Genomic DNA, 20579 nt, shown 5'->3' with positions numbered 1-20579 from the left:
AGAAGCAAACGAACTTGTGCTCCGCATGCCCAACACCAGTTGCTTTATGCTATGCCTTCGAGGCTAGCATCGCTTCACGGTCCAGCAGCAGGGGTGCGGTCACATTGCCACGAAAGCATGTGGCCGCGTCGCGCATCTCCTTCGTACGTGCTCTTGCGAGTAGTTTAGACTGCATTGGAGCATTATGAAAACTACGCTAGCCTCAGCAACTAGTGGGTAGACCTCAAGGGAGCTTGCTTGGAGGTCTACTCACTATTCTTCAATCGGAGCCAATCAGAGCTCGGCGTTCTGAAGTCATCACAACGCCTGCAAAAGAAGCAGACAAACTTGCGCTTTGCATACCCAGCACCAGTTGCTTTATGCATGCCTTCGAGGCTAGCATGGCTTCACGGAGCAGCAGCAGCACATTGCCGCGAGAGCACATGGCTCTGTCGCGCATCCCCTTCGTACGCACTCTTGTCAGTAGCTTCGAGTGCATTGGAGCACTACGAAAACTACGCTAGCCTCAACAACTCGGTACGAAATAGTCAACGCCGAGATGTTTCGGTGGCGCCCTTTGTGGCTTCCATTCGCGACGTCGTGACCAAGATTTGCCTCGCTGCAACGTCACAAGTTGTAATCCTAGCTACTTGTCTGTTGCGAGCTAAGAGTTCAATGGTGTGTATAAAAAGCTCGGACTCCTCGCATTTCTTAAACCAGCATTGTCAAAGTTGACAGTCCACCATTGTTCATATTTCTATCGCTAAAAAAAAATTCAGATAAGGACGAAGCAAGCGTTTGGTACATCTCAAATGCCGATCATGGCGACGTTTTTGGTTGCCAATGTGTATGGATAACTCAATTGTAAGTGAGCTCCAGTTTACCTGTCAACAAGCTGGATTGTGTGTATTGCAAATAATAGTGGAAGCTCGCTGTCGGCACTCACTTGACAGCAACAAACACTACTGCTGCAGCCAGTGAACACCAATCATACCTTTAAGGGTGTCGATTACAGCATTTGTCTAGATTTCTTATTTGCCAACAAGGGATGGTAGATATCGGGTAGGCAGTAGCCAGTATATGGTGTGAATGTGAACATTCACATGACAAAAGTAGGTGCCAAAACCTAAGCGAATACTTTGATGAGAATGGCTTAAACTGCCATTAATTTTGAATTGTTAATATGCAACCTTGACCATGCTCAACTGGATCCGAGAGAGTTGCGCATTTGGAGCTCATCCAGGGCCAAAGCACTAATTGTCGATTGAGGCCAGCACATTTCTAAAGTCAATTTTTGGAGGCGCACATCGCCAAGCACACACAGCGCACCCCTGCAAAGAGGAACCACCAGAGTAAAATGCAATTCCATACACTTCGTCTTTATTCACTTCATTCCTTAGACAAACAACACTTTCAGGAAGAGCAGCATCACCGTGCTGTACTTTGAAAGCCACTAGGAATACAGGCCGCGACGACCCCACCGGCAGGGCGGCGGTCACGGGGCAGAGATCTCTCGCAGATTCTCGCATTTCGCTTCGGAGGGTTGTGGCCCCAGATTACCGTCGTTCCTCCCTCGCAAAACGCGGTCCCTCTCACTTCAAATTACGAGAGCCCAGCTCTCTTTAGATCGCAGGACACACTTTTGTTTTATTTTTTTCCCCTTAAATTCAATTTGCAAGTAGGCTCGAAACGACCTCTGAAGAGGGAGATTGCACGCCAGATATTGCATCTTCGCTAGGCCCCCCCCACGCACCCCGTTTCGGAAAAGGGCATGGAACAATGCGTGCCGCTAGAATGCAGTTACGAATTTGTACCGTGCACCGCCAGCTCTTCGGTCCTGCTTACGGTGCCCAGAACATTTCTTTGGCCGGTGCGGTTGGCATCCTAACCCCGCTGGTGCGTCGAAACTAATCCCAAAGGGGCAAAGTACAACGTCGCAGAAGCCGGCATGCCACGCTGTTGGACGTCGCCATCCCGGCAGCGGTGCTGAGGACCACTTTTTAGGATCGCACCTGTCGAAGGTGCCTTCTGGGCGCCGTAGTTCTGCCCTCCTTATGCCATTCAAGGCGCCGACACACGCGCAACCCTTCTTTCGGTGAAAATACGAGGTGCTTTAAGAAGAACGGCGGGAGGAGGAGTGTTGGAGTGTATGTAGATACTACGCACCAGTTTGTACTTGGAAAATACTGAGGTTGACGGGGAGTAGTCCTTCGCTTCTGCTCCACCCCTCCTCTCTATCTCTGGACAGGACGCTTTGGCAAGAAGGTTGCGAGAAAGGGACGGGATGCGATCGGATAGTCGGTGCTGCTCGCGAAGTGGTGCCGGAGGCAAGGAGACCGCGCACAAGCTTGGGCCTCGAAAAGCACTGGACAGGACTGAAGGAACAGATGCCAATTCACTTTCAACCTTGAAACCGTTTGTTTTTGTAAACATTTTTTGCCTTGTGCGACGTAACCATAAACACTTACTCGATTCTTTTTCTTTTTTTTTTATCGGTCATACACTGTATTTGCAAATCATAACCGGCATGCCACTGCTGCCTCAAACTAATTTTCAAATACCTAGAACAGAGCTGCCGACTTCTTGTCACCCGTAAGAAAACGGGACGACCGGTTTGAAGCAGTCTAGTCCTCGAGTCGAATAGGAGTCCCTGGATAACCCGTGATCACTTTTTGTGTAGGCTCTTGATGTAAAAGTGCAGCGAGGGCCAGTCACAAATGCAGGTTTGTGGTTTCGAAATATGCATTCGGTGCATGAATGCTCGTTCAGTAGTGGCATTGACGCACGCCTGTAACCTTCAATGCGTGCTCGTTTGGGTAAGACTGGAAACAAAACTAAAAAAGAGTGCTTCGAAAGGTGTGCTCAAAGACATTCCGAATCCGAATTCCACCCGTAGTGGCGTTCCGAAAGGTTGGCAAAGGGTCACGGAAAGGAAAACAGACTATGTGGCAACCAAAAGGGAACTTTTAAGAACCATCTCCACTGGTCGGCAGCTTTTGTTAGAGCGCATCTGTTGGTCCCTGGGGGCTTTTAAAACTTTGTTTACTCGTAAGGAACGCCTCCCAAGCCCCCGGATTTCGTCCCCAGCCGCACAAATTGCAACGCTTTCACCGTGCTGCAGTGAAGTGTGCCTTCGGGAGGACAAACTGACTGTTTTCATTAAACTCCCTCCCAAACCGCACAAAAAATAAGGGGGGGGGGGGGGGGGGGGGGGGGGCACAGGAAAACATTTATGGCGCTCTCTCAAAAGCAAGTTGCGCCACAACAGCACCGGTGAACGCAATAAAGTAAACAGGGAAACAAAAATACAAAAAAAAAAAAAAAAACCTTCAGTGACAAGATTTTTTTTTAGGCTTTCGGAAATTAACATAGTACATGTCACAGGTAGTAGCAATACAGTATTTTGTATTTACATAAGAAAAGGAGAAGACCCGGACATCTCCTGCTATTCTTTCAGGTACATATTTTGTTTTTGCCACCCCTGAACCCCACAAGAATGTATGCACATCGTGTTACACATTTGCAAGTATATGCACACTTCTTTTTTTCCCCCTCCAACGACTATAATGTACAGACCCTCGAAGAAGCGAACGAAAGGCTGCTCGCCCGACAGAATACAATTTCTCCGAAAATGTAAAAAAAAAAAAAAAGAAAGACGGGACAGTAAAGTGGAATGTCGTTTTGCTAATGCCCACATTCAAGATCTACATCTAAAGAACATGCTCGGTCCTTGAATTCTGCACGCAGTACGGCTACGAGATTCGAGACGCACCAACCCGGCCGTCTATGAATGTCGCCAAAAATCCGCGCAACATGCGAGCCAACCGAAATAACTGAGCTTCAGCATTTCTGCAGAAACAAGCGAATGGTACCGAGGGCCCGATTCTGTTGGCAAGGAGAGATGCAATACCAAATGATAAATCACACGAGTCTTCTTTAGACGAAAAATTAACACAGACAAGCAAATTGTGCAGTCGTAAATGCAACTCTGGAAGTATTGCTGCAAACAAAATGGTATCCTTCTGCATTTTTTTTTTTAGCTCTAAATGAGAGCTTCGTTTTGCAAGGACAAAAGCGACATTCTTTGGCTATTAAGAAATAGTAAAAAAAACAACAGTTGTGAAAGTCAAAGGCGGGTGGGTGGTGGGAGACGCACCTCAATACAGCACCCTTTCAAATGCACGCACGCACAAACACAAGACGCTCACTCACAAACAACCAGAAAAAAAGAAGTGCCGCAAAACATTCTCGTCGCTGGATGACATCCAGGATTTGCAAGTAACATTGACGACCACGCAAAATAATCAAGAAAAAAAAAACGTAAAAGGCACAGACTAGAAACGGTATGACATTGTGTGAAGACCCGGTACACATTCTGACTGAAGTCTAAAAAAAGAAAAGGGGGGAGAAGAAAAATATATATATATAGAAAGCATGCTCTTCAACAAACATTCAGAATAAAGCTCTGTTTGTGCCCGATACGAAGGGCACTCGCGTTGCTACTATGCTAATGCACGGCAAAACAATTAGCATAGAATTATGTACACCTAAGAGGGAGACAAGATTAAAAAAAAAATACAGGAAGCCGTAACCCAACCCTCACCCCCGCCCAGCAAAGCGAAGTCATTTCGCCTATCTTTTAATGCCCGCAATTGCGTTCGTCGTCACTTGCACATTCTAAGGTCTACGTAATCGCAGTCGTCACACTGTTCGCCGAAAGTTAAGACTACTCGCAGGTTCGGAGCACCTGGCCAAGAAGGAACAAAACTGGGACAAAATGAGCAAGCAGATGGAAAGAGGAGGACGTAAGAAAATTGGAAGAGTCTCAAAAAGAAGCGAGGACATCAACTTCATTCTGATCAAGCTGCTCATAAGAACTTGCTTGCAAGCAAGCTAAGATGGAATCGAATAAGAGAAAAGCTGGGCTATCTCTACACACCCAATCAAGGAAGTTTTTTGCTGAAACGTCAAGTACAAAGATGTCACAAAAAAAGAAAATGAGGAAACCACAACACGGCCACTCCCGACAGCTTTCCACATGCTTACAAGATGCCCACACTTGGTCTTGTTTCTTGGCGGCACAGAGCTCGAACTAGGCTCCATTCTGACTTCTTCCAAGAGTGGCACAGGTGTGCTCGTCAGTCTGCGCAGCTTTCGAGACTGCGCTCGCATCGCCGCAAAAACACTAGCTTCCACTACAAAGTTCTGCATCAGCCTATGGCAACAGCTTAGCACTCCCAGGTCCGCCTAGGACACTAGCTTCCACGACAGTTCACGCATGCGTCGCCCTACCACGACCTAGTGATTGGTACACTATGTTCCAGTTCAAGTACTTCCCCAAAACGCTAGCTTTCGTGACAGGCTTAGTTCACCTCCCCAGAGCACTGGCTCCCGGGAAACGGTGAAGATTCAGCCGGGTGAGTTGCACGGCCATCTTCGAAACGGAAGGACACCCAGCTAAACGAAGGGCGGGAGAAAAAAAAGGCACGATGTAAAAAGAAACGCAGTCTGGTTCCTTTTGTAATGCCCTGCAGACTCCTAAAAAAAAAAACAATTTACCAAAGTGGGCGACCATCTGGATGGAACTCAAGTCTCATTCGAACGGCAGGTTTAGTACATGGAACGACTCTCTTTTAAAAAAATAGCTTTCTTTTTTTTAAACGAGGCTGTTGATAGGGACTCGACATGTCACCCGTCGAGACGAGGGAAGACAATGCGGGGTCGTCGCGCGCCGTACGCGGAGCCATTGTCTGTTGCTTGGTCGCAAGAAAGGGGTTAAGTTAGCTTTCGCCGTCAAGCACTGGACGAAGAATCAACGTCGCCTTGTCGGGTCTACGAGAGAGGAAGAGCTGCCTAGGGTGCGTCGCGATTAAAGGTGTCCCAAATTCTCGAGATGCTCCACGAACGAGGGCTCCCCCATCGAAAAACAACATTTTCACGAGCTCCAAAAATAACTGTTCCAGCCGCGTTCGTAGGAGTGGCGACACGTCGTGGCACTTGTGAGGCACACGTGACATAAAACTTAAAAATCCTTGTTCCAGGACTTGCACGTGGCACGCCGAGTTTCCCTTCCGACATTAATCGGGAAAAGGGCCGTTGCCCGCACACGAAAACATGTCGCCCGCCCCCACAATGCTTGTAATTCAAGCCGAGCGGAAACGACCGCGGCCTCTCTACTTCACCATTTGAGAGCTGCCAAGAGCCCCGTCGCTTCAACAAACCAGCCTGTGCAAATCGCAAAAATTGCAAAAGAAAATTTGGGCACCTCTTATTGAAAAAAAAAACAAAAAACCTCCAACATTCCAACACAAAAAAAAAAAGCCAACTATGACAGGCGACACACAACACTGAGAAATGCCTCGGGTAAAAGAATGACAAACGAGAGCATGACGTCTTCCAAAACTATCTTTTGTGTCCCCAGTTTCAAGCAGTTTTCCCTCAACTAACACCACTTCTCTCTCTTTAGTTCTTCACAAAAAACAGAAAAGGAACGAAAGATACCAAAGAGTAGTGCACCATGTTACAGCCGGCTCCTTCCCACGTTGGAACAGCATGTTGGGGTTCCGTGACGTAGTGTCCGAGGTCAGAGCTCTGCTACATAAGGATCGAAAGTCGGACAGTGATGTTGGAAGCTTTGACATCAAGATTTGAAGATGGGAGGTCCACCTTGAAACTTGAGGTCGGAACTTCAGAGCCGGAACACTCGTGCAGCCACCGTTGGTTGTCTGCCGACCCCGGAATCGAGGCCCTGCGTCGGGTGAATGAAAGCACCGGAGCTTTGTTGAAATCCGACGTCGGAGCAAAACTTGTCCGCCGCTCCGGGGGGGGGGGGTCTCACTGAAGCCTCTCGTTGAGTAGGAAGGGGTCGGTCCCTGGTGGTGCCCTCTGGACCCCTTGGAAGGGGTTCCGCACGAGGGGGCAGAAGGCGGATCTTTGGCTTGGCCGCAGCACAAACTGGCTGTTCGGCTTGGAGATGCTGTCCGACGCATCCCCCGCCATTGGCACTGTGGTGTGTTTTCTGCAGAGAAGACCGATGCAACCCCCATGATCGGGCTACGCTCGCTTTTCTCCGGTGCGAGGTATAAACTCGTTATAACAGACCTTGATAGCGACAAAGATTCTAGTCCGTTACATAACTAGTGTGCAGAATGCAGATACTCTTACTCTGACACAGATTACAACTGGAGTCTGTTCTGACCGGTAAAACTGACAAAATGTGAATGGGGATTAGAAAACAACTGGTTTATTGATAGCTCTAAACTTTGGAATGTAGCAATTCTTTATTGAGCTGTATCAGCAATCGTCGTCACCACGCGTTTTGGACCGCTTGGGGCTCGCAAGGGGCCAAGCGAGATCACATCGCATTGCAAAAGGGATGTCACCACTAGCGTACCAAAGCTGCACAATGTCCGACTGCTGTTGAAGAGTCAGCTATAATGGAATGGTAAACTACTTACAAACTCCCTCATGTAGTCCATCCTATTCAAAAGTATGTTATAACAGAATCTGTAATAAGTAAAGGTGGCTCTATGGCATAGACAAGATCGACCAAACTTCACAAATCGGTATGTTATAACTGAATGTCTGCAGTACCCAGATCGGTTATAACGAGGCTATACTGTACCGACTGAACATCGGGCTACGCTCGCTTTTCTCCACCGACTGATTTTGGGCAAACAGTCGGATGCTTTCAATATTTTCCGCAGTTCTTCAAACGTGGAAATTAACATTGACCTACCGGGCTAACCACAGTGCCAATGTCTACAACTGCTTACATCTACAACTCGGCCAATAAACTGCCAAAGTCTACGACTGCCCGCGAACTACTTCGCCAGTGAACTGCCAACATTGCAATTGCCAGTGAACTGCTAACGTCTACAACACGGCCAATGGACTGCCAACGTCTACAACTTCCAACAAACTGGCCGACAAAACTGCCAATGAACGAATATGCCCGACAACCTGCCGAAGTCTACCACTCCGCCAACAAACTGCTGTCTACAACTCGGCCGCCGAATGGGGCGAGAGATGGCACACCGACCTGCCCTCGTCGATGATCTTGACCTTCTCACAACCGTCGGGGGGTTCCCTGGCCAGGAACTTGTTGATTCGGGGGCTGGTGCCCAGCTTGCTCAGCTGGCCGCCGCCCGCGTCCGGCTCCGGGGAGCCGCTCTTATCACAGTCTGCGCACCGAGACAATGCGACACCTTCATTCTGGGAAACACCCCTGCGTCGCACGGGCGAGCTACGCTCCCTCTTGCACACTGCGTGCAGTGCCTCCAAGATCCGGATTTTTCGTACCGTCCCCTTAAGGTAATGTCATATAAACAAACCAATGAAAAAAAAAATAGCATGCGGATGCATCTCTCGAAATATTGTGCCCTTTTCCTCCACTGGGCTCCTCCTCACTTCTTCCTCATGCAGTGACGTACAAGGTGAAGGAATATAGAGCTTTTGCAACTAACGTTCCTGTCGCTTTTAATAACGACATTTATTAAACATACTTTTTATGGCTATTCCAAATGCATTATGCCACTCGTTTCGAAACTTAAAGATCTGAGCCCGGAAGTGACAGAAATTGGTGTTTTTCCTTCTCCTTGCTTTCTGCGGGATCTCAATATGAAAACTGCTGGCGGCCAGCCTAGCTGCGCTGCGAGCAAGCGGAATATCAGCGGCGGCTCGAATAACGTCTGTGTAACCTCATACACTGCGTGGCATCGTACACCGCAGATCCCCGATACACTCCATTGTAGACTGCATGACATCACACACTACGTGATATCATACGCTGCCGATGTGTGCGTGACCTTATGCAATATGTGCAGGATTCCGTGTTTTCCGAGTTTATCTCTCGTGAAATTCGGAGGGTGTTTCTTGGAGTTTATTTTTTGCTGAAAATTCAGGGTTTATCGGAGTTTATTTTTTTAGATTCCCAATTTCTTGAAATTTTTAAATTATTTTACTCTTATATATTTTAAAAATTCAAAAATGAAATAAATAAGTCCGGGTACCATGAGCTTTTATCCTAGACCAGAGGTCTCAAAATTTTAGCGTAGGGGACAGACAGCCCACCCCCGACAGGTTTAGCGCCAACCTACGGAAGAAGGGAGGGCGGGGTCGTGAGATTTTGTAGAGGTGGAACCTCAGCTCTCTTTTTAATGTTGTAAACTAGCAATTTTGTTAGTGACATCTTCAGCTTTAATTTTCCTACGACTCTTTTGGGCCCTTGCCTGATGTGAAAACAAGAATTAAAATGGAACCGCTCCTACGAGAGCAAGCGCACTGCCGTTTCTGTTGATCAATTCACTCGGGAATTAGGGTAATCGAGCCCAACGTGTCTAAAAAAGAAGAAAATCTCTTCATACGACAGTTCTTGCACTTCTGACGAGCTTTTTAGCAGCAGTCTGAAAAAATTCTTGTAGTTTAATGGTGATATTTTTTGAAGGCGAAAATCTCAAGCTCTTAGCTTTATCTTTGACGGTTGCTCTGCTGAGCGAGAGTTTGTGCATCAAAAGTGCGTCCTTGAGCAAAGTGCTCACGCTTGCAGCCTAGTGGCGGAATTGAGACTACCATATGACAAAAATCTCGGAAGCAAAAATTATAAAAAAGTTATCAGAGCAGAGCTAAGTCTCGAGCGGAAATGAATTGGCAACATGAGATCATTATAGCGCATGCCATTTCTAGCACTCAAGGGACGGGGTCTTGCAGCTGGTTGTCTGCGGGCCGCGTCCCAGCGAGTCACGGGCCGCAAGCGGCCCGCGGGTTTGAGACCCCCGTCCTACAGGAACCTCAACGTGCTAGGCAAACTCCTTTTGTCAGTAGTTCTAGATTTCAAAGGAAACTGAAGTGGCATGTCCTCAGGACCACTGACCTTGTGCTCTTATAGTTTATTTGTAAAACACCGTCCTTCTATTTATTTTTATTTCGTCAACGTAACTTCAAAATTCAGAGTTTTTCAGATAAATCCAAATCTATGAAAAATTTATCGGCTAGCGTTTTTTGGATTTTTTTCGGATTTATTCGAAAACACGGAACCCTAAATATGCAACATCCCACACTGCATCATACACTGCAGGTATGTGCCTGCACCTGAAATGCATCAGACCTGCAGATATGTGCCTGCGTCTCACCACACTGCATCTTACACTGCTGATGTGTACATGACCTACCAGGGCTGTCGGGCCTTGAGGTGCCGTGAAATGAGGCACTGTTTGGAAGTCCCTCGCTGCCGCTCGGGGTCTGAGTGTCCACGCTACACGTGGAGTGAAAAAGCTCCGCAATCGGAGCCCTGTGGCCCTCTGGGGTGGGGCCCATCACCTGCGTGGCACACGCTCCCGCAATGACTACCGTATTTGCCCAAATCATTCTCGACCCTAGTGTACTCTCCCTGATAGCCCGCTGATGTCGTGCACAAACGAGAAACAAAGATGTCAACTGCAGCACACAAATGCCACCCTCGGCGAACGGCAGAAGGGCTGCAAGCCACTTATGAGGTATCTATTTCCCCATCTGGCTCGTACAAAAAGGAGGAAACTAGGACGAAAATATCGCTGCCACAGCTTGACGAGGTCATCTCCCGGACACTTTCGGGAAAAGCAACATTGTAAACCAAAATTTTAGAAAAACTTACCGTAAAATACCGAGCAAGCGCCCACTCAAAATATGAAGATAATCGCAAAAATTGGGGAATGAGCGCTTGTTAGGTCATTAATTTTACATATATATCTACTGAGCATATTTTTTCAGATGTTGCAAAATTTTGGGGTGGGCACTTAGTAGGGAATGTGCGGATGCTCGGCATTTTACCGTAAGATGAAAACACAAACACGAGCACAGCTGTTCACATTACTGCAATTATACATACTCGAAAAAAAACTAAAACAGAAACACAAGCACTACTCGTACCATTGCACTGATAGGCACTTGCAATGCAAAAAGCAACTGGAAATTCATACTACATGGCACTGCACACATCACATGAAAAATTACATTGCAATACAATGTTTAACATTTTATTAAATTTTCCAAAGATGTTCGCAGCATTTGCTCTCACTTGATTAAGTAACGATAGCAAAGTGTGCTGTAATGATGCTGAACCATAACTGCTATGGGGTTTGAACAATCTCCACATCTCGCCATGATGTACGGCATGCTTTAGGTGTAAGTATGACAAGCATAATAAGGAAGAAAAAAAAAAAAACGTTCAGCCTTTCCACTCTCGTGAAGAAGGAAGACCAGCGTAGCTGTACTCGATACACTGTGTGCTTCTTCTTCGTCATCGTCTGTTTTTCGCGCCGTTTCCTACGATGAATTCCCATTAACGCGCCCAACTATCCATTCTTCTACTATAGCTGGAAAGGTTGCCGCCATCTACGAGTGACGGCGAAAACCATACTGGTTGTGTGCTTGCCGCCGTCGCTTATAGATGGCGGTAGCTGTCCAGGTAGGTTTGTGTCGACATACACGGACACAATTCTGGGGAACCTAGCCCTTAACAGCTCGGCTGTAAAATTATTTCCACATCTTAATGTCACATTATAGGTCACCAGCAAGGCTTAAGCGTGGAGTTTGATCTTTTCACTGCGGTCACATGTAGGTTGCATTGTGAGTTTCTTGAGTTTGGCTCATTCGAGATAATGAAATGCTGCAGTCAGCAAACCATAAATGGTCAGGTGATATCCCACACCGCTTGGTGATAGTCCCAAAAATGTAGAGGGGAAGGAAATTGGCTTAAAAGAGCAAGGCAAAGAATCATACTTTTTGGTTCTTTTGGTTTCTAGGCTAGGTGGCACAAACTATCGCCCGTTATAAAAGGCACAGCCGTTAGCGTCCATCTATCCATCCAGAGTGTGTCGAGGCTCTAAAGCATGCGAAGAACCATGGCACGCACCCTTTCCAGTTCAGCCTCGTTTTCGGTACCAGCTCCGGAGATTCCCTTGAGCACAAGGCGTTCAATCTCCTGTGGAAAAACGAGATAACAAGGGGCTCAGTGTACTAATAGTGAGTCAATGCATACAACTTGACCATTTCAAACCTCGGCCGAGACGTGCAGCAGGCGAAACACAGTAAGGCACGAGAAAGGCGTTATTTCCAAAAAATGTTCATTCCACACCAGAAACTCCTCATGGCTAGAGGTGGCACTTTGAAAAATATGGCAAGCATTCAAATTTAAGTCATAAAAGAACTGGCACACCCCAACGACGACGTGTACAGAGCGATGTTCCTCGCACAATACCCTGGAATCTTTATGTCCTTGGTGAGTTTTGATACAAAAGACACGTACAAGCGAAGAGGTAATCTATCCGTGCGTGTTTTCGAGCACACAAAAAGTTCTGCGTGCCCAAAAAGTCTCTTCATTATAGACGGCGTCAACATTTTTAGGCTGCGTTGTCGAGGCTAGCCTAGATTCCAGTGCTGCAGCCCCGCGCTGTGGAGTGAGCGTGTGGCTTCGTCTTGCAGCTCGTTAGTGTGCACCCGCACAAACAGCTTCCATGGCACTGCGCAAGCTACACTATCCTTGACAACGTAGCCCAAAAAAAGTCGACATTGGGTACAGTCACGGCAGTTGTGCTCCCCATATGTATGCACAAACTATCCCAACAATCAATTATGCAGATCAAGTCAAAACAAACGTGTGCCGAGCATGTCCACACCCGAACAAAGACTGCTCGATTCAGCCGATCTCAATCTCGATAGTTCCGCCATTCCAAATCGTCCGTCTTCACCAAGTTGCTAACTGCGTAAATTTGATTGTTTGGTTGATCGCTTAATTTTGATTATTCAACCAATCGCATTATTTCCGTTGTTCGGCCAGTTGCCTAATTTGATCGTTCGGCCAGTTTCCTCCGACCTTGACCGTTCGGTTGATCCCGGCTGTTTTCCCCAGTTGCCGGATCGTGCCGATCGCCAAATGATGCCTACCCGTCCCCGCTCCCCACCATATGCTTCGATCCACTTGCCTGGTTGAGGCCCTCCACGCTGCTGCGCATGCGCGGCAGCGCAGAGCCCCGTCCGGGCCCCGAGCGGGCAGGGATGGAGATGGGGCCCGTGGGGTTCCCGGGGGCCGCGAAGGGGGACGTAGAGGGAGATGCAAGGTGGGCCTGCTGCTGCTGGGCCAGACCTCCAAGCTGGTGGTCCCCCTGGACGGGGCTCCAGCGGGGGGACGTACGGCCACCCTGGGTTGCCGTCCTCTGCAGCCTCTGCCGAATGTACTGCGCAGAGAAAAGGGGGGGTACGGATTTACCCGACTGCCCGGGAGTTGGTCGCGGCAGATGGGTGAGAGAAGGAGAGCGAGCGATCTACAATGTGGCTTTATTTTGTGAGGAGGGGGTCGCCTGCCTTGGCAAAGTTATTTCCTCGATGTATGAACAGCCAAACTGGCTCTCTTCTAGCCCCAAGGGGTCCTGGGTTCGACTCGTCCGCCTGGTTCGAATCCCAGACTAGGTGCCTACGGTACGATTGAAATTTACTGCGGAGGAGGCCCTACAATGATAGGTTTTGGTTGTGTGTTAAAAGATTCCAGCATAATCAAAATGGATTTCCAGACCCCCACTGGAACATGTTAGATGCTTTTGTTGGTCTAGCCTGTAAACTCCCAAAATTGACTAACTTTCCAACTTATTTTAGACACTCACACAGCCCTCTCTGAACTATCTTGACCTTTCTCCTGCTTCATTTATTTAAAAAGAAGAAATGTAAAAATCATATTTGTTGTATGGAGGTTTAGACAGCAAGAACTTAGTCTGCTTTAAAATGGAGTCTTTGCTGCAGATGAAAAATTTAGCCAGAGCAGCAGAAATGATAACATCGTCTTTAATACATAACACTGCATGACACAAGCTGAAGACCCCAAGTTACTGCTGTAATGGAATTTTGTTTTAATTCACATTGACAAAAAGCACACTCCTGTCAAGTAGGGCGACCACCTTCTGGCTCTGCTAGCACATTTAATATCCTGTGCTCTCCAAAAGCGTATCACACACCTGCAAATTGTATTGTGGCAATTAAGCTCAAATAATTTTTATTCCCAGTGATTATATATATGTATAAATTTCTTTTTTAACGCCAAATATGTTAGTAAATCTGCCTAAGTTGCAAACATAAAAATCGACTGCAGCAGAACTCAACGCATCAAAAGAAAAAAAGAAACAGTACACAGAAAAAATTTCAGAATAATTACAATAATTTATTTTTCAACTTTTGGCGAGCAATGTTCTCTTCCAATGCTTGCCATCCAGGGAAGAGGCACAACGGCGCAAGCACATCGGTTCTTCTGCAAGAACAACGGTCGCTTCCTGCAATGCTCGGATAGGAAATGGCGTACCATTGTGATTCGAACGGTTACCAGCGACCTCTGTGCTTCCCCGTGCCCCGTTCATTGTTCAGCAACGCCATAAGTGACATAGCGAATTTTACGACACTGCGAAATGCAGGACATTTTGAGATTTTGGTATTTCTTGCGAGACATGGGACATGAGCCCTCAATGCGGGACAGTCCAGCGAGTCATCGGAAAAGTGGTCACCCTACCGTTAAGTGATCCCAAATAGTAGTGCACAACTCTGGGGCATGGGTTTCCAAATGGGTTCCTGCAGTGGGTTCCCCAGAGTCCCTACACTCATGAATTCAACAAGCTTTAAAATTTTCTCGACTGAGCTTGTCCTTTGGTAAAGTGTTTCTTTTGTTTCTTTGCTCGCTTAAGCTCTATTTCACTAGACCTGAGCCAAGCATGTATGTGAAAACCATGAGAAAATACACTCCCTAGGATGCGTATCGTTTCTGAGGCCTCTAGGCTTCTGCAGTTCTTCACTGCATGAACGCCTAGACCAAGAGGGGATCCTTGGCTATCAGTCAAGGCAGACAGCTATTCCTTAGATTGAAAAGTACGACAATTCCTGCCCTGGACAGTTAGCAGCAAACCGGGGATGCGAAGAGCGCGGAAAATTGGCAGTGCCTTCAAAAGTTTCGGCCAAACTAATGGGACTGAAACTGGAAACAGAAGGAAGCAATGCAAGCAAGCAATTAGATTGTGACCGGGCATTTTAAGTGTGTAAGCACACAAGCTGACAAGCTTGCCTTCATTTCTAAGGAATCTCCCGAGGCAAGGGTGGTCTTCTTCTGGACGTACTTGATCCTGTCCACCTCCTTCCAGTCGTCCGACGTCTGCACGGGAAGGAACCAATCAGGAACGAGAAACATTGCACACATTTCTCAAAAGCAGGTATGTTCCACGGTCCTTGTAACTTTTTGGGACAGGATTCCGTTACAGTCAACTCCTTGACTATTTCAAAAGGAATAGATTACCGTTACCAGTTCTGCAGGTTAAAAAGCAATGCATTATGCATTCCCATTACCACTTTTGTTGGTTCAAAAGCAAAGCATTACAGTTGCAGTTCTGTAGGTTCCGAAGGGACTCACTGCTGTTACCAGTTCGAGGATTGAAAACGTATGCCTCACTGTTACCAGCTTTCGAAGTCTGAAAAGGCATCCGCTTTCATTACTAAGTTTATAGATTTAAAAGGGATGCGTTACCATTATGGTTCCAGGAACAGAACAGGTTGTTATGTTTACATTACATTAATATATTTCTATAATGAAACTGTATGTACTAAAATAAAAGTCTAAGTAAAAAAAAAAAAAAAAAAAGCTAGAAATAGAACTACATTTTGCTCATTGGGAAATCTTCCTCTGAAATCAGTTGGAAGCTAGAAAGGCTAGGAAAAGTATGCGGACCTGCCTTTTAAAGAGGAGTATGTTTATCAGGGTGTCCAGCAAATTATTCTTTCGAAATTCTCCGAGTTTTCCAGGTTTTCCCTGACGATTTCAGGTGAAATTCCCTGACCACTCTAGAGGCGGTTAAATATATAAGACCATTACAACACAAGGCATTGGGCATTGAGCACAATGAGGATTATTTTGCACGGGCCTAATCTAACTGCCATATTCCGAAATATTTGGGTTCGTCTAGTCCAGATTAAACGAGCACTTTCTTGCCGCTGACATTGCCAGTGAAGACGCCACTTCTGGAAAAACGATGAAAACACGACGCTCAACCACACACGTCAATAACCAAATGGCAACATGGCCGCCGGATGCACCTTCGGATACTTTCGGATTAAGGCTTGGATTGGATTGCAGCCTGCGGCTTTCCCATTTGTTACTAAATCTAGTAGCTCTAACTGGATCCAGTTTAGTGTCGCGCTCTCAATCCAATCCAATCCATGGCTTGAACTGGATTTGTCGGTTGTTCTCTTTGCATCGTGTAGCACACTCTACATGGGGGAGCAGAGCCCGCGCCTCACTCTAAGCAGAATTTATTGCCTATATTTCTGCCCCCAAGTCCTCAAGTCTTTGCTCAGGGCACTCGATGGCGTTTTCGGCTCATTTTCCCTGACTGGGCTCGCTTTTTGACAATTTCCCTGACAATTCTCCGATTTTTCCCGGTAATTAAAATTTCCCTGACAATTCCCGGTTTTCCCGGTCGCTAGACACCCTGGTTTATGCAAACTTGGGCAGGGAAAAAGTTACCTCGGCCCGTTTGCTCGAAGCCGGTTATGACGATTTACACCGAATCTTTTATACGGGGAAGGCCAGCATGCGCAGAACATAGAATTACACTCTCAGCATTCTCCTTTGATGCTTGGGTAATTTAGTAATAGGCCTATTTTCACTGGAGCTGAATTACATGGTTTTCAATTTATGATGGTGTTATATACAGTTCTTGCATGCTGGTCAACCAGGCCGCGAATGTACCGCCCGCCTTTCAGTGCTCACTTCTTCCTCATTGTTTCTAGTACTGAACTTTGCCATCCTCTTTCGAACATGGAAGAAAATTTTAATAAGCTTGTCTTCACTTCAAACAGCCAAACATTTAGAAATTTTCCAAACAAGGGTCAAATTAGTTTTACCTTACCCTATATCTGTACTACGAGCAACAAAAAGTGTTCCTTAAAGGGAAACACCAAGCAGTTCTGTATTTGAGGAGAAACTCCTAAATAGTCTTCATTTGGTGTCCAGGATCACGAATGTCGAGGTTATGTTTCAATTTGGTGCACGGAGGCTGCAGAACTTAATTTTCAAAGTACCACTGAAGCCCCTCCTTCCCTGGGAGTGACTTCATATTAGGAGTTTTCGGAATCTCCGCTCTCTTGCATCTTCAGCGCTTGTCAAACCTATCCACGAGCACTCTTGCCATTTTCAAAAAGGTCAGAAAGAGATGTCATGACTGGTGTCAGTGCGGGGGAAAATACCCGACAAGCTTGCAATGTCATGCGCTGCCCACACAAGCGACACGCACTTGGCGGCCCAAAGATCCTAGTACGACGTCACGACTGGTCAGAGGCTTTTTGTGTTTTCTCACGTGTAGTTACATCTTCGGGCAAAACAAACCTAATATTCAAATTCACGGAATAAATATATGTCCGAATTCACCTCTTCAAGCTTCCCTTTCAGCTCAAGTGTGCCGTGCCACGTCGCAAAACCCCGGTAGCGCGCATTCTTGGGTCTCCCCCCCCTTTTCGGGAACTCTTCCACGAAAGCCACTTATATTCGCTACAACCAGTAGGTGACACTAGCTAACACTCCAGAATGAAACACGGAGCTATCGCTCATCCAGCCCTTGTCAAACTCAGCTAGGTACTTGTATGTACATAGTAGGGAAGGGCTACTAACTTTTTACTGCGGTTAAAGTTAACCGGCTTCGAGCAAACGGGCCCAGAAAGTCAGTCAAGATATTTATATCTATCACTAAATACAAAGGGAATGTGTTTTACTTGATGTTCCACACAAAAGGCCGCAGAGGGCTCAAAAGTTGGCAAAGGTGGCCAGCTTCCTAACAAAGAAAAGGACCGTTTTTTCCCTACCAGTCTTTTCCCATATCATGAAACTGCATTGCCTTTGTCGTAAACAAGAAAGCAACTTTGTTTTATGAAAGTCCTCTTGTTTCCATATCACAAAGCAGTCGCACAAAGGCCGATATTTTTCTCCACAAGAGTGAGAGAAAACTTTTATTCAAGCTGCCCATGTCCGGACAGTGATTCGCCACAAGATACTGCTAACAGATTCGCCTGTCCGTGTGTGTCGTATGTGTGTCTTTTATTGCCTTTTAAACTTTTAATCAATATGTACCAACTAGCCCCAACCAAAGATTTATTTTTAACAGAATGTTTGTCAGCACCCCAATCCTACTTGTCTTCAGAGATTGCAGCGATTGCCATGGTGTGCTTAATCAGTACTTGCCCCAATGTCTTATCTATGCACACACAGACATTTACAAAATATTTACAGCCCATTTGGGCAGCTGCATGTCCTTGCTCAACTCAAACTTCACATTACTGCAGATTCCTCTATTTGCTGTCAGCTTCCGTTTTTCGCACACAGTGCCTGTTGAATGGATTAGAGGACCCTAAAGATTACAAGTTTTAGCTGGCCTTCAAACTCCATATTTCAAAAATTTTGTTTGCACAACCTTAATTTTTTGTGAAATTGGGGAAAAAACTTCAGAGATCGAGAGTCTTGCAGTACTAAGTCTTTCAATAATCAGTAAGTCTGCACAGCTGTACACAAACACTCCTGACATTGCAAAAAGAAGAGCCTTTGTAATAAAATGAAAGCTCAATAATTCCTAGCTATGGGCAAATATCCTTACAAAATGCAATCACGATAGTACTAGTACATCACGAATGCTGGAACATCTTGAGCAAATGTGTGAGACGAACAAACAAAAATGCTAGCTTCTGCTGCTGCCTCATTGTTTAGCTCGAATCCACACATTTTTTATGCCACCTCCACTTTCCAATCTAGAGATTGCGCCTACGCCGCACACAATGTAGGCAGCCCTGGAATGAGGCTTTGTCGCTTTCTAGGGAAACGTAGGACGTCAATCAATATGGGGCAATTGCAGTGCCAAACACACAAGTCAACAACAAGTTCAGTGAGCACAATGACTTGCACTACTGAGGAGAATGCTTTCAAAAGGTATGTATACTGGGCAGCAGGCACGTAGTCAGGATTTTGTTTCGGGGGGGGGGGGCATGGGCTTGCCCCCCCCCCCCCCCCCCCCCCCTGACTACGTGCCTGTTGGGCAGTGTTGTGAAGTACTTTAAGAACATAGTACTTAAAGTACTACTTCAAGTAGGTTTAGAAAACTGTAGTTTACCTCCGAGTACATACTTGTAATTTTTTCTGGTACTCTCCAAGGAAAGCATAACTCCAGACTTTTTCAAAGTACATTCACCAACTTTCGTCTTGTTAATTTTGTATCACAAAATGATGCTTCGTCAACTCTGAACAAATACTGGGAGGGATATTCTTTGGAGCTCTACTCTCACGAAAAACGTGAACAGACGACGCATTGCTCCGTTTTACAGGGGGCATTTTCAGAAGCACTTTTAACTCTCGCTACTTGTCGCTTGTTCAGTGCAAGTGAGGGGGACAAAGATATTAGGAGAGGACACTGTACACAAGAGGATTGCTTGCAGAAGCTACGGGGCTGACGTCATGCTCTCTTTTAGTATGTTTAATCCCCTTTGGCACAAGCCAGTGCAAGTGGTGCCAAAAGCAGAAGTCGGAGGAACTCCTGAATTCGGCCCTATATCCAAAAACAGCTAATGTGTGGTAACTTGACTTTATCCAATATTCGCTGCCATTTCCAAAAATAACTGATGCACCCCCGATTACCCTTGGGGCAACGCATGCCAGTTAAAAAGATTCACTGTACAGAAAAATGAAATGGCATCATGAAAAATTGTGTTAAAAAGTACTTGTAGTTTACTTTGAAAGTATGTATTTATAATACTTCAGGCACATTGCACCCGTGTACTTACTACCTTGCTTAAGGTACATAACCTATTCTTTAGGTGTATTTTACCCAACACTGATACTGGCAGAACATGGAGTGAGCCAAGCATTGAATGAATCTGTGGGAATCAGCGATTCATTAATGAGAGACACCATAACTTTCCATAAAGGCATTCTAAGGCAGGAGTACGGCCCCTAAAAAAGGGCATGCTTTACAGGAACGGTACTTGAGTAAAGTGACCATATTCCTCGGGCCCCAAAGCGGGACGCGTATCGGGAAAAGGAGGGGGGGGTATTGTGTTGTGAGACTTGAAAAGTTTGAATTTCGGTAACAAATCATACCTTTTCTTTATTTCGTATACCCCGTGTGCATTTTTTTTCTTGCAATTTGCATACTGTGTGGCTTGCAGCCATCTAATACATTTGGTTGGAATATGCCTTTAATACTAATGTATTGATTCTTGTGTACTATGGTCCATAGCACTGTTCACATGTCATACGCCAATTGACCTTCAGCATCTTCTCTGTCGAGCATATCTTGTTCCTTGATCAGAGGAGGCATCGTCTCGCCGGTGCGATCTTTTCGTTTAACCGAATCTTCCATCTATCCGCTGTTCGAGGAGCAAAAGCGGGACAAAACGGTGTCCCACAAGCACGCTGGCGGGACAGCGGGACCACGGCCGGAAAAGCGGGACCTGTCCCGCCTAAATCGGGACGTCTGGTCACTTTATACTTGAGTCATCTTGATGCTTAAAATCATAGTAGCCAAATATCGGCAGCTTTATCTAAAACAGGAAGTGACATT

The 20579-nt window shown here is 46.3% G+C and overlaps 1 protein-coding gene across 1 annotated transcript in view; it reads right to left on the bottom strand.

Moving 5' to 3' along the window:
* Nucleotides 1-1345: 1345 nt before the first annotated feature.
* LOC8034137 (glucocorticoid-induced transcript 1 protein) overlaps nucleotides 1346-20579 on the bottom strand; it is a 102499-nt gene continuing 83265 nt past the window's right edge. The window contains exons 3-8 of the mRNA XM_029984279.4: nucleotides 15053-15139; nucleotides 12939-13190; nucleotides 11870-11938; nucleotides 10149-10296; nucleotides 8021-8162; nucleotides 1346-6997 (exon numbers count right to left, since the gene is read on the bottom strand). Of these exons, the coding sequence (XP_029840139.1) occupies nucleotides 6814-6997; nucleotides 8021-8162; nucleotides 10149-10296; nucleotides 11870-11938; nucleotides 12939-13190; nucleotides 15053-15139 (882 nt within the window). The 3' untranslated portion in view covers nucleotides 1346-6813. The remainder of the gene's footprint in view (nucleotides 6998-8020; nucleotides 8163-10148; nucleotides 10297-11869; nucleotides 11939-12938; nucleotides 13191-15052; nucleotides 15140-20579) is intronic.

Source organism: Ixodes scapularis, unplaced genomic scaffold (genome assembly GCF_016920785.2).
Source record: "Ixodes scapularis isolate PalLabHiFi unplaced genomic scaffold, ASM1692078v2 PGA_scaffold5__190_contigs__length_132052651, whole genome shotgun sequence".
Taxonomy (NCBI): Eukaryota; Metazoa; Arthropoda; class Arachnida; order Ixodida; family Ixodidae; genus Ixodes; species Ixodes scapularis.
This window is presented reverse-complemented; position numbering and strand designations above follow the sequence as displayed.